At 37.7% G+C, this 14,163-nt stretch overlaps 1 protein-coding gene and 1 long non-coding RNA gene across 4 annotated transcripts in view; one reads left to right on the forward strand and one right to left on the reverse strand.

Annotated features, from left to right (window-relative positions):
* The window catches only part of RBBP8 (RB binding protein 8, endonuclease), a 45,461-nt gene that overhangs the window by 30,582 nt on the left and 716 nt on the right, over positions 1 to 14,163 (forward strand). For all 3 annotated transcript variants that reach the window (XM_040587034.1, XM_040587033.1, XM_040587032.1), the window contains exons 12-18: positions 58 to 184; positions 3,612 to 3,709; positions 4,470 to 4,584; positions 5,496 to 5,666; positions 6,266 to 6,335; positions 7,310 to 7,406; positions 11,701 to 11,842. In XM_040587034.1, coding sequence (XP_040442968.1) covers positions 58 to 184; positions 3,612 to 3,709; positions 4,470 to 4,584; positions 5,496 to 5,666; positions 6,266 to 6,335; positions 7,310 to 7,406; positions 11,701 to 11,842 — 820 coding nt within the window. The remainder of the gene's footprint in view (positions 1 to 57; positions 185 to 3,611; positions 3,710 to 4,469; positions 4,585 to 5,495; positions 5,667 to 6,265; positions 6,336 to 7,309; positions 7,407 to 11,700; positions 11,843 to 14,163) is intronic.
* LOC121084934 overlaps positions 1 to 14,163 on the reverse strand; it is a 41,224-nt gene that overhangs the window by 9,754 nt on the left and 17,307 nt on the right. The gene's annotated exons all lie outside the window — the stretch shown is intronic.

Below are 14,163 nucleotides of genomic sequence, written 5' to 3' on the forward strand. Positions count from 1 at the left end.
CCTTTGAAATATTATATATAAGTTTTGGGAGATAGTAAAATTGCAATATGTTGTTAGGTTGCCAGTGGCCATGTACAAAATAGAAAGAAAACAAGGACAGGACATGGAGAGTCTGAACCAGCATCTGTACTTCAACCAAACCCTTGTAGACTATCAAAAAATAAAGCACTGCAAAATGAGCAAGGTAACTTGATGAAATGTTCCTTTTATTGCTGCCCTGCCCACATCCAGCTTGTGCTATGGTTCAACAAAATTTTTCATATCTTCTTTTCTCCTACTTTAACGACTTCCTCTGTTCTGCTTCTAATTCAGCTCTATTCTGTTCAGAATTTCTCAAGATCACCCCCTACGTTTTCAATCTGTATCTTCCTGGCATCCTTTTGCCACTATATAATATATTATTGGCATTCAACTGTAAACTCAACAGGCTAGGAATCTTTGTTCTTTCTTGTTTATTTAGCATGGTTTACCGCAATGCGTGAATAACAAATACTGAAATAAAATCTCCGAGGTTTGAGTTTAAACTGTCAATATCAAATGCTTGAAAACTGTACTTAAGTATAAGGGTAAGCCATTTCATTAATATTTTTCATTATTCCTGATGATCTGTTAAAGAAATTTGTACCTTTTAATGATGATGAACAAATGCTGCCAAATACTTTTCCTAGGAAGAGTTTAATCATCTTTCCTGTTAAGTGATCCCAGTCTGAAAATTTAAGTGGTGTTGTAGAGTCACTGCTTCTGTAGTCCTTAGCTGAGCTGTTAAACTGCATACTTTATTTAGAAATACTTACATTATGAATTTTAAAAAAATCTGTCATTAGTTGGTGTGGCCAGGTAGCTTGGAATCTAAACCTCTACTTCAGTAATAAATCAAGAGCGATCTCTGGAACAATAGCCAGATATTTTTGTGCTTGTTTGTACTTTAAGACCTGACTTCCACATTCTTACCAATCTAATTCTGTAGTGAACCAGCTAGGGAAGCCACCCTGCTGGACCTGTTGTTTGTGAACAGAGAAGGACTTGTGGGTGGTGTGATGGTTGGAGGCTGCCTTGAGCATGGTGATCACAAAATGATAGGTTTTGATTCTTGGAGAAGGAGGGGAGTCAGCAGAACTGCTACCTTGGGCTTCTGGAAGGCAGACTTTGGCCTGTTTACGAGACTGTGGGAGGCAGTCCTGAAGGGCAAAGGAGTCCAGGAAGGCTGGATATTCTTCAAGAAGGAAATATTGAAGGTGTAGGAGAAGGTGGTCCCCAAATGCCAAAAGGCAAGCCGGCAGGGAAGACTACTGGCCTGGCTGAACAGAGAGCTTTGGCTGGAACTCAGGGAAAAAAGAGAGTCTATGACTTTTGGATCAAGTCATCAAGGAGCAGGAAACTCAGGAGGACTACAAGGATGTCAGGTGGTTATGCAGGGTGGAAACTAGAAGGGCCAAAGCCTAAGCGGAACTTAATCTGGCTACTGCCATAAAATACAACAAAAAGTGGTTTTATAAATACATCGGCAACAAAAGGAGGGCTCAGGAGAATCTCCATTCTTTATTGGATGTGGGCGTGGGGTGTGTGTGGAAACAGTGATGAAGGAGGAGGAAAAGGCTGAGGTACTTAATGTCGTCTTTAATAGTAATACCAGTTGTTCCTGTGGTATGCAGCTACCCAGCCCCTTGAGCTGGAAGACAGGGATGGGGAGCAGAATGAAGCTCCCATAATCCAAGGGGAAATGGTCAGTGACCTGCTACGCCACTTAGACATGCACAGGTCTATGGGGCTGGGTGGAATCCACCTGAGGGTACTGAGGGAGCTGGCAGAAGTGCTCTCCAAACCACTATTAATCATTTATCAGCAGTCCTGGCTAAACAGGGAGAACCCAGTTGTCTGGAAGTTAGCAAATGTGATGCCCATCTGCAGGAAGGGCTGGAAGTAGGATCTGGGAAGCCACAGGCCTGTCAGTCAGACCTTGGTGCTGGGGAAAGTTATGGAGCAGATACTCTTGAGTGCCATCACATGGCATGTACAGGATACTGGAGGGATCAGGCCCAGCCAGCGTGGGGTTATGAAAGGCAGGTCCTGCTTGATGAACCTGATCTCCTTCTATGACAAGATGACCCACCTAGCGGATGAGGGAAAGGCTGTGGATGTGTCTCCCTGGACCTTAGTAAAGCCCTTGACACCATCTCCCACAGCATCCTCCTGGGGAAACTGGCTGCCCATGGCTTGGGCAGGTGTACTCTGTGCTGGGTTAAAAGCTGGCTGGCTGGCCGAGCCCAGCTGGTGGTGAATGGAGTCACATCCAGCTGGGGACTGGTCACAAGTGGTGTTCCCCAGGGCTCAGTGCTGGGGCCAGTGCTGTTTAGTATCTCTGTTGATGATCCGGACAAGGGGATCGAGTGCCCCCTCAGTAAGTTTGCAGGTGACACCAAGTTGTGGGGGAGGGTTGACCTGCCGGAGGGCAGGCAGGCTCTGCAGAGGGATCTGGACAGGCTGGACCGATGGGACAAGGCCAGTTGTATGAGGTTCAACAAGGAGCAGGGCCGGGTCCTGCCCTTGGGTCACGACAACCCTGTGCAATTCTACAGGCCTGGGGAAGATTGGCTGGAAAGCTGCCTGGCAGAAAAGGACCTGGGGGTGTTGGTTGATGGCTGGCTGAGTATGAGCCAGCAGCATGCCCAGGTGGCCAAGAAAGCCAATAGAATCTTGGCTTATATCTGAAACAGTGTGGCCAGCAGGGTTCCCTAGTGATTGTCTCCTTGTCCTTTGCACTGGTGAGACCACACCTCAAATACTGGGATCTATTTTGGGCCACTCGCTTCAAGATGGATGTAGAGGCGCTGGAGGCATGTCCAGGGAAGGGCAACAAAGCTGGTGAAGGATCTAGAGCATGAGTCTTAGGAGGAACAGCTGAGGGAACTGGGGTTGCTTAGCCTGGAGAAGAGGAGGTGCAGGAGGGACCTTACTGCTTTCTACAACTCCCTGAAAGTAGGTTGTAGGCAGGTGGGTGTTGGTCTCTTTTCCCAAGTTAGAAGCAACAGAACAAGAGGAAATGGCCTCAAGTTGTGCCAGGGGAGGTTTAGGTTGGCTATTAAGAAAACTTTTTCACTGAAGGGGTGGTGAAGCATTGGAACAGGCTGCCCTGGGAAGTGGTTGAGTCACCATCTCTAGAGGTATTTAAAAGATGTGTAGATGTGGTACTTAGGGTCGTGGTGTAGTGATGGACTTGGCAGTGCTAGGTTAATGGTTGGACTCGATGTCTTAAAGGTCTTCTCCAGCCTGAATGATTCTATGAGTGTCTTCTATACAGTATTAATACTACCTGATTTACACAATACAGAGATTTTTATTTGTGAGAGTATTTTATATATTGCATCTCTCATACAAATACAAAGGAGTGGTGTGCTCCATGAGTACGAGAAAAAACTTACATCTATTTCTAACTCTTCAGAAAAAATATGATTTATACCAAATGAGCATGGTTTGAGAAAAATCAATCCCTAAACCCAAAGATGACTTGATAAAAGGAAAGCTGACTTATAATTTACACACTATATGATGCAGTTGGCAGCATTTTATTCTGATTATCTGTCTTTTTTTTCCCTCATGTTCTCTGCATCCAGACCTGAAAGATAAACCTTTAGAAAACCTCCAGTGGAGCACAGAACCAGGAGCTGACCTTTCACAGTACAAAATGGATATTACTCTGATTGATACAAAGGTAAACTTGTATAACAAGTCTGCATGTTCTATGATACTGAAAAAAGCCTACAAAAGTAGTACCATGAACTTTATTCTGGGCAGACAAAACACACTTTCTAACAAAAATCTGCATGCAGCTCATTTGATATTTGTTTGCATTCATGAAATGCTTGTTTATGCATAGTACGCTACAGTTAACCCTAAAACATCTCCGAAGTCTAGTTGTTTGATAAGCTCAGTCAGGTGGCTACTCAATATGAAACTGATGTGTTTGGGGGTTGTTTTGTGTTTCTTTTAAGAAAAAAATAGTGTTCTAAGTATGTTACGAAAATGTGCAGAAAATGACTATTATCTTTCTTTGATTTGGGTGCAGGTTGGTTATTAGGATCTGTGAGAATTTTCCTGAAGTCTGTTCATTTTGTCTCATTTAAAGGCTATCTTAAAATATTATTAATTTGACTGAGTTTTAATTTTTGTGTGTTTCATTGTTACTTTTTATCTTTGTAGAATTTAACATGAAAGATTTGAAGGCATTTCTTGCCCGTGAAGTAGTGTAATCCACCAGATAAATGCTTCACATTTGAATTTCAAAACTTGTTACTCTTTTACCTAGACTTTGTCTATATCATGCAGACATTACTGCAAAAAAAAAAATAATCACAGAAAGTGTCCAAAAAGATGTCGGTAGCTGTTGTGAAAGTGTTTCAGCTACTCAGCAGTGGCACTGACTACACCAGTTAATTCTGAGTGCAATTGTTGTGTTTGCTTTTTTTATTTAGGGTGGTTCTCAGTCAAGAGTTGGAGAGGAAGTTGTTGATATGGATTATACATATGTTAGTGAAAGTGTGCTATTAAAAAAGAAGAATCAAGAGCAAAACCAGGAAAGCAGTCCTAGTAAGGCTTTTATTCTTTTCCTTTGGTTTGCTTTTTCCTCCTAAAAAAAAAAAAAAAAAAAAAAGTAAAGGGCATTTCTTTCCCTGTATGAATACATAGTAGAAATTGGTTTGCAGTAAAAAAGCACTGATCTATTTTTGTAGATTACAAAGATCAGTCTGTTTCCTAGTAGAATCAGTGGTTGTTGTTGAGGTTTTTTTACCTTAGATTAAGAAAACAATAGGATTTGTGCTGAGGTGGAGCCAGTAGCTATGCTTTTACAGTGGTTGGAGTTAAATAATTAACCATATAATAGTTCTGATCTCACCTACAACAATCACTCTTACAACAAACAGCTTTGAAAGTTTGCTGTGTAATCATATAAGACTTTATATGGGAAGACTTAATTTCATTTCTAATGACATATAAATAGAACTAGTATATTTAATATAAATCCAGATATGTTTATATCACATTTAATGTATGGTATGCGGTGAATCATGGCTGCAGGGCAGTGACTTTTAATGGGGTGTTTTGTTTTTCTAAGCTGTTGTAACTTGATCACATTTCTGTAGTTTATCTCTTACCCACAGAAAGTACTTCCTTCTGCTTGGATAGCTCCCTAATTACAAGAACAAAAATTTAATGTATCCATTATTAAGGTTAAAGGTACATCAGAGTGATTCAGCAATTAATCAAATTTTAGAAATGGGATCCAGGTATCTCTATGAAAAATAAATGAGCATTAGCCACATTTGAAAGATTGACAGAGAAGTTGCAGAAAAAATAAATGCACAGCTGATGTTGAGTTAATCTGTACTGGAGCAGGAAGTAAACTTTAGTTCTTTTGTTATACTTTCAATCAGAATGTGCTTTCTTGACTTAAATGTTTGAGAGACTGATTTGGATGTTCATTATGCTTTTTGTAATAGGAGGAGGAAAAACAATTAATGATACCTTAACAGACTTGTTTGATCAGACAAGCCATGAAGAATATGAATCCTGCCTACTAGAAGATGGTCCTTCTGCTTGTGATGAAAAAGAAACTCTTCATGATGAAGAGCAGGATAAGGGAGTGACAGCAGCAAACAAGAAACTAAAGAGTAGGATATATTTTTTTTGCCTTTATTTTATTATTGCCTGGTTAAACTACAAAAGTTGATTTTTAAATCAGCTCTGTTCTCTAGGAACAAATATGCCAAATAAACCATCAGTTCATTTTTCATAAATTCATGGGAAAACTTTCATTGCAAGGACATAACATAAACAAATATGAAAATTATTTTGATAGCTTGTATTGATTTTACATGGGATATAAGTTAGCATAGGAGCTGTACAGCAGAGTGATGCTCACAGGAAACACCAGTATTTGGTTGCAGATTACTTGTGTCCTTTCTTCTCCTTATCCTAGGTTCTGTCAAAGATTTTTGCAGTATTTTGAGCAAACTTTCCTTTGCTATTTTGCTTATCTTTTTCACTTGTCTTGCTGCTGTTTTCTTTGTACTCCAGAAATGCTTTTTGATCACTGGTTCAATCAGTTCTGTAGTATTTTTAGTATCTGTTTGAATCTGTTGTCTCAAGCTGAATGTACATGGCATTTTTGTGTTTCTTAATAGCTGGCTGATAATTTCACAGATGTTTCTCTGGGAGTCTGTTAACCTTATATAACACGTAATTTTTTGTTTTGCATGTATATTTACAGAACATGAGGATAAACAAGATAAGGCCAAGCAGAAAGCTTTTGTGGAGCCTTATTTCAAAAGTGATGAAAGGTAATTTAGCTTGTTCTGCATAGGCATTTTTAAGGTTCTTTATATCCTCTCTATAAGGAACTTGTTCTTCCGTAAAATAAACATGTTTCTGCATAACATACGAGTGGCTGAAAATGCACAGGTAAAAGTTCTACTGAATTAGATAAAATTATTAGACTAAAGCTGGGGCAGGAGGGAAAAAAACCCCCACATTGAGAATCACACTTGCTGAAGGGAAGAGATTGCCTCTTCTGATTGTTTTATAATTTATTGAATGCAGAATTTTATAATCCATGCTGTTTCTTACGAGCATGTAATCATGCATGAGTTTACAAGTAATCCATAGGCTTTTTGCTCATACAAATAAAAACCTTTCCTTCTGTAGTATTTTTGCCCCTTTTTCTAGGCAATAAATGAGTAATGTGTAACAACTGTACCTCTTAGTGCTTCCTCTGTCGTCTTTCAGTATAATCATCTTTGGTAGTCTGAATACCAAGCCCTTCAGTTAAATAGTTGTTAGCTTTTTTTACTTCAGCATGTTTTATTTGTAGAGAAAAACATGTTTATTGTTTTGTGAGCAGATAAGTTGAAGAGAATCTCTTCTGTTCTTAAATGCCAACATACGTTCCTCTTGCAGAAATCAGTGCAAGCACAACAGTGTCTCAGACAAAATAAATATTCTACAGAAGATTTATATTTGGGCAATTTTAGTCTAGTAATTACTTTCACACTATGAAAAGCCATAATAATGAGACACACATATCGGGTTATGTAAAAGATCATACTACAGTTAAAAAATCATGGAACATGGAACAGGTTTAGTTACAAAACTAGTCCCATTCAGCTGTAAATGCAGTATGATTTGGGTTTGCAGGTATTTTCTGATAATTTTTTTTTTCTTGACACTGTCCGCCATTGTGTTCTACATGTCTGGAAATCTCCAGTTTTTAGAAGAAATAAATTTACTATTATGTGAAAATATTTTTGTTTTTCAGAAAGAATACTGTGTTAGATTTTCCTCATATTGAGGTTATTAGAAAAAAAGAAGAAAGAAGAAAATTGGCTGGCCATACTTGTAAGGAATGTGAAATAGTAAGTAGTGCTTTAAAATTTGGTCAGTCTTTTATTCTCCTAACTCTGCTAGTATCTAAGTGCTAAGGTCCTTTGAAATTATGAATATGGTTGCATCATCATCAGTACCTACGGCAGCAGAAAAATAAGTGGTTACAAAAGTTGTTTTACTGATTTTGGGGGTTGTTTGTTTTTACTCTAGTAACTGCATGTAACTTAAAATCTTAAATTCTTTTGTGTATCTGTATGATAAAACCTTCTCACATCACAGTTCCGGTAAGATTTCTGCTAATAAAAAATAAATTAGCTAGTCAAAGAATGACTACAAATTTCTAAGCTTTAGCTCAAAAGCTGTACTGACATTTACAGGTACTGGAATAAGTACATTTTTTAGGTCCTGTTGTACCTCCATATATCTATATCTTGTTTTGGGTTTTTTCCTGCCCTGTGTTTTCTGGGGTGTCTGTGTTTTCAGATAATTGCACCTGCATAGGTGCCAATGTGTATATATGTGCAAATACATGCAAAAATGTTTACAATAACACATTAAAAGTATGAAATTTTAGGTTTCATGTTACATCTTCTTTCCTCCCTTTTAAATTGTTAAAATGCTTTCAGATACTTGGTATAGAGATAAAATATTGAAGTAATTATGTAGGTAATAAGGACATATTTCATTTGGTCATTAATTGACTTCCAGGCTGAAGTTAATTAGGTGATGATCTAATACATTATGACTTGCCAGAAGAGTGGATTAATGACTGAATAATGATGGATTCTCTGGAATCTTTTCACTTAATTTCCACACCTATATAGAACCAACGTTTTTCATAGATTCTCGTGCCATTCACTTTCTAGTCAAGTCACATTTATTTAGCTGAAGAAATTTATTGGAGTATATTTTTAACAAAACACATTCCTGAAAAATAGTTTTGGTAAAACTCATTAATAAAAAGAGTTTGAAGGAAAAAAAATGTTGGAAAAAAAACACAAAACAAAACTAAAAATACCCAAACCTTTAGTCTCTTTCTTGGCCAGAGAACTGTGTGTTAAGTGTTTTAATTTCCTGTTTCTGTAAGCTACAGATCTTCTCCTCTTGGCAAATCCAGTTATTGTTACTTTCTGGCAAGTCAGAGTGGTAACTATGGTGTTTGGAACATTTACAGGCCTAATTTTACAATATTAGGTTTCTATGTTAAACTTCAGAAAACTTTTGGTTTGTTTTTTTGTTGGGTTTCTTTTTTTAAGTCTCTGCCATTCAAGATTAATGTCTTGGCGTGTGTGGAATGTTTGGCTGTGTCAATGCACCATAATAAAATTAGCTTTGAATTAAATGCCTATGGAAGAAGGGAGTATTAGACAAAGTGTAAATGTTGCTTTAAAAAAGTCTTGGCTTACTTATTAGTCATATGGCTTTGAAAAGTCTTCAAATTCTGAGGAAATATTTAGGGAGTGGGTAGAAATCAGTAGATTGTTTCTGGCCATGTGCTGCAAGCAGTATGAGTGGGGAGAGTCACCTGTCATTCTGAGATGATGTTCGAGAGTTATCTTCTGCTGATACCAGTCCTTTAAGTCCTTATCTTAAAACTTTGTGGAGGCATCTCAGTCACTTCTCAGTGTAGAATGTTTGATAAAGAGGCCTTGTTTTGGTTTGTTACGAGTTTGCAATTCAATCAGAAAAATTGTATGCAGAGTTATTGTAGCTTGTAAAAGTACCATTTGTTAGTGTGGTGATTAAATCTAGCTACACTTCAGATAAGCAGGAGAGTCAGATAATTTTATATTTAGATTACAGAAATTACTTTGTAAGTAACTTTGTGCTAAACTGAGAGGAACGTTTTAAGGGTTTGTTCTCTTTTTGAGACTACATTGTAGAGTTCTGTAAATAATTCCTTTACAGTGAAGACACTGCAGGATGAGACTTTACTTATCTTTTCACATGGAAAAGCCTAACCTGAATTTTTTGTGTGGATTGAAAATGCTGTGGGTGAGATCAATCTAGAAAACAGCTGAGAGACTTTTTGCTGTTTAGCAGACATACGTAGCTTTCTCATTATGTGTCAATTCTATTAGATTTCTAAACAGGAAAAAAAAATTACTGGTTTCTTTTGAATACGTGCTTAGCTTGATTACTGATTAGTCTTTTTATTTTCTGTTCCTACAAAACTACTGTATTTTTCATTGTTTGATCCTCAAATATTCCCCATCAGTCATAAACATTTTAATTTAAAAAAAAAATGCAGCACACGGCAAACTTCTAGCAGGCTGATTTCTAAAATTCCAGGCTATTTACAGTACAAACATAAGGTGCACTGTTAATTATGCTTTAAAAAGACTCAGCTATTATTCTATCTGGTTTACATAGATAATGTAGAATTCTTACAATTTTGTTGACTTAACACCATGTCATTTCTTAACTTTGATCAGTGAAAATTGATGTGTGCTAGATGATAATTACCTGTTATTCTTCTTTCATTAGTCTCTAAATCTTTAACTGAGTGACACAGACATTTTTCCAGCCGGGTGTCTGAAGTCCATCTGCATAAGTGACCCTACTCTGACTCAACCGCCAAGCTACTAATAGCCACTTAAGTTCTGGTCTTGGCATAGACTTTTTCCTGTTTAAGACAGTAGCAAATGTTTTCAAACAAAGTGTCTCCAAATTCAATGACTGAAGGGGGTTCTGCTATCACGAGCGTGGGAGTATCCTTATAGACAACACATTTTAAAGAACCTTTCACTAGGGACTCATAACCGTTCCTCAATATTATCTATGGATCTGGCAGTTTATTCTGTCCTGCCTACCAGGACTTCGCAGTAGACAGACCAGTAATACGAAGTTTTGGGTACAGCCTGCTAACATCCTGAATCTTGACCAGGAGGCCCACGTGTTACTAGATCATTCCTGTACTAATAAGGGCTTCAAGAGCAGAATTATGTTCTGGTGTCACACTTTGTAGAATGGCAAGAAATATGAAATTATATTGGGGGAGAAGAAAGTGTACCTCAGTTTCAGGCAGAGCTGCAGTTTCCACAGGCTATAGAATCACAAAATGAAATGAGTCTGCTCTTCCTATTTTGTGCAGTGTTGTCACTGACTTTTTCAAAGCTGTAATTATTCTTTTTCTATACACTAACGAATAATTAATATCTCACAATTTTTTTGGAGGAGGATTTTTATGCCTGTTTTATACTTTGCCTGCCACCTAGTAGGAAAAAAGGAATTCACTAGTATACTTTACGATTCCAAGTAGGTAGGTTTTCTGAAACACTACTAGTAGATGGGGACAGGAAGTAATCACTATTGACAGGTATATTCTGTTCCTTTTCTCATTACCTCAGTCTAGATCACTTTCCAGCTGCTTGAATGAGGTTTTAAACTTGAGTTTGCCTTTTTGAAATATAACACTATCATTTCAGTAGAATTGTTTTACCACTTTTATGAGGGTCAGGTTTTTTGTGCAATCCAGACTGACTTGGCTTGCCACTTGAGGCAAACAGTGCATCTGCTTTCAAAAAATGTTGGCAGTCTATGGTACTGAAGTACAGATTGGTACTTAGAATCACAAACTAAACCAGTAGAAAACTGCATTAAAAATCCCTATCTTTCTACGGCACTACTCATGGCAACACCCAGCAAGAAAGTTTGGAGAATATATATACTATTCTTGTTGCAGCCCCCAGTAGAGCTGACAGGGATGAAAGAGTAGCTAGCTGATCTACTATATACTTTAGAGAATGCCCAGCTGGCAGATAGTTTCTAGAGTCCCAGTGTCAAGTCAGCTAATTAAACTAGCTCTTTATTTACTCCTAATTTGAGGGTGATTAAATAGGAAGTATTTTGACTTACGTTTGCTGTTATTACTGTAAAATACACTGGAAATAATTCTGTGGCATGGATTTTGCAGTGCATTTATCTACTTTCCTACTTTATTTGTAAATGCAAGCTGAAACTTAGTTTTTAGAAAATTCCCATCTATCTCAACACCTGTGCTACTTAGCTTTGTAAAATCAGTCACTAAAACTGTTGACATAAGTAATTGTACACATGCCTAAACCTTGTACCTATGGTATGTTAAAAGGTATAAAGCTAGCAAATTTGCCACCATAGATTATACTTATCTGTAAATTCAGTAAGCTTTTAGGATAATGGCCAGGTGTTTGTCATTTGGATAACAAATTTCTGCTCTTGGCTGTCCTCACCATTATTTTTAGATAACTACATTAATAAACAGTGATTGACGATGTCATTGTGCAAAGCAGTTGCTCTGTATGTATGAATTTGTTAACTTGGATCTTTTTTCCTAACTTTCAGTATTATGCAGATATTCCAGAAGAAGAGAGAGAAAAGAAACTAGCTTCCTGTTCAAGACACAGATTTCGCTACATTCCTCCAAATACACCTGAAAATTTCTGGGAGGTTGGATTTCCTTCCACCCAAACTTGTGTGGAAAGAGGTTTGTGCAAAAAAGGCTTATGAAGGACTTTTTAAAGCTGACTTCCCCCCACCCCAAAATGATTCCCTGAAGTTATCTCTAGTTCATAAAGCAGCCTTTCTCAACCTGTCTTGTTGAGGTCTGTTTACTTATTGACAGCCATTATTCTGAATGGCCTTTTATTAGCAGCTGCTGTACTATAAGAAGGGAATATAAGGAAACTTTCTTAGAGCCTAGATAGAGAGGGCAGAAATAATTGGGATTTTCATAGAACTTAATTAAAACCCTACATGTCTTTGAACAAAAGCAAGAATTGAGTCAACGATTTGAGGCAAAGGCTGAGGGATTGTACTTACTGAGGCAGCACTGTTGATGTCTTTGTATCTTTAGAGCTCCATAGTACCACATGATAATGGAAATGTTGAATGTAGGGTGTGATTAAATAGTTTTTAATACATATACCCTGCTTGTTAGTGACACGCAGAAGCTGTTGGGCTTTTTTTTCCACTCTGCTTCACAGAAGATTGTTCTTTCTTTCCAAAATAAGTCTAGTAAATTCTAGAGCTTGGTATAAAAATGAGTTTTTACTAATGGTGTTAAAACGTGGTGAGTTTGTAGTGTACTGTATGTAGATTTCTTCAGATGTGATGAAACTCTGAGGTAAGAAGCCCTGTGTGAACTCTGAGTTATATCTTTATTTGTTCATGCTATTAGCTGTGAAGCATTAATCTTCACTTATTTTTATCTGTTCTAATAACAGTTTCAGGTCAGGCATAGGAAATGTCAGAGATGTGTGTGTCGTCTTGTGTGATAGTGTTGCAGTATCATCCTTAATCTTTCAGAATGGGGAGCCTTGATTTTTAGGGACTTAGCAATTTTCGTAGTGCAAATCTTAGGGCTTAAGATATATTGAGTCGTGCTCATTTAAATTTTAATCTGTATTTCCAGGAAATATGTGTATTTCAAACACTGTTCAGAACTTTAAGCCTCACCTGCATTGTGGGGGCAAATGTCAAATTTGCTCTTGAAGCCCTAGTCAAGTTCTCCCTTCTTAAATATCCACTGCAAAGGGTTAGGCTAGTCACAGAATTTGCAGGCCGTTAAGCTTCCTTGGGCTTGGTTAGGCTTCAGGAAAATGGTTCTTTGTTTTCCCATTAATATGTCTCTGGTATCACATAAGGAAAAGTAAATCCCTCAGTCCAGCTAGCCTGCACCTCAGGAGCACTGCTGAATTGCCACTTCCTTTGTGAAAAGTCTTTTTCCTCTCTTGTGTATCCAGTTAAACAGGGCATTTGGCTGAGGCTAATCCATTCTTCCTTTAAGTAATGAGAGTTCTCACCACTCTAGAACCACCTTTGGTTCTCCCTCATTATCTTTCAAGATGAACAAATCATAGTCCTTCCTCTTCTAGCCTGGTTGCCTTTTACATGTTTCAGCCAATGAGAAAGCTGGTTTAAGCTAGGTATGTCCACTTACAACTTCAGAGGATTGAGATATCCTGTTAGGGAGATTGTTACTACATGTTTAGAATCTACTTGCAACCTTGTTAAAAACAGCATCTTGGCTATCTCCTTGTTTTGCTAGAGTAAGAGCTGTTCAGTTGTTAATGATCCTCAACAGCATGTCAGAGGCAGGCTTGATCAGCTCTTTTTTGGTAAAAATCCATATTTACAAAAATGCAGCAGGAACACCAGAACAAGTTCCCATGATGAACAATTACAGCTGTCACTCTGAAGTAGTGGGGTACAGAGGATGTGTTTTCTACTTCTTACTGGTATCTTGAACCAACTGTGGTTTGCTGAGTTTCTTAAAAAAACCTGAGTTGCGTAGACAGCATTTTCCAACTATGAAGTAGGAATCTGCTAATCTCACTTCAGCGGATGTTAGTGCTGATGAGCAGTAATGGTTTGACAAAAGCCAGGTGCTGTAACTGATTTGCATAAAATGTCTGCTTACTATCAGTGTTAGCTAAATTGAGCATGTTATGGAAATTTTCTATATACTTTTCTTAACAGAGTGCTTTCAAGGTGTGTTTGATCTATAGGTTCATGTTTGGCTTTTTCCAGATTGACAAGTCTTTAATAAACAAGAATGCCCTCCAGGCAGAGGGATATACTGTGTAACCCACAAAGCACATGTGCCTGAAGTTTTCTCTGTATGACTAGGAAATACATTTTTTAAAGTAATGTTTATTAGTCAACTGAATTTGCAGTACCTACATACCTTGTTACTCTTATGTAAAATCTTCTGTAGAAAAGATGATGAAAAATGCAATTTTGGTTTGAATAGCTGAACAATTGATAGTTTCAATTCTCTTCGATATTATCTGTCTCTGTTGCATT

The sequence above is a fragment of the Falco naumanni genome, chromosome 3, assembly GCF_017639655.2.
Source record: "Falco naumanni isolate bFalNau1 chromosome 3, bFalNau1.pat, whole genome shotgun sequence".
Lineage (NCBI taxonomy): Eukaryota > Metazoa > Chordata > Aves > Falconiformes > Falconidae > Falco > Falco naumanni.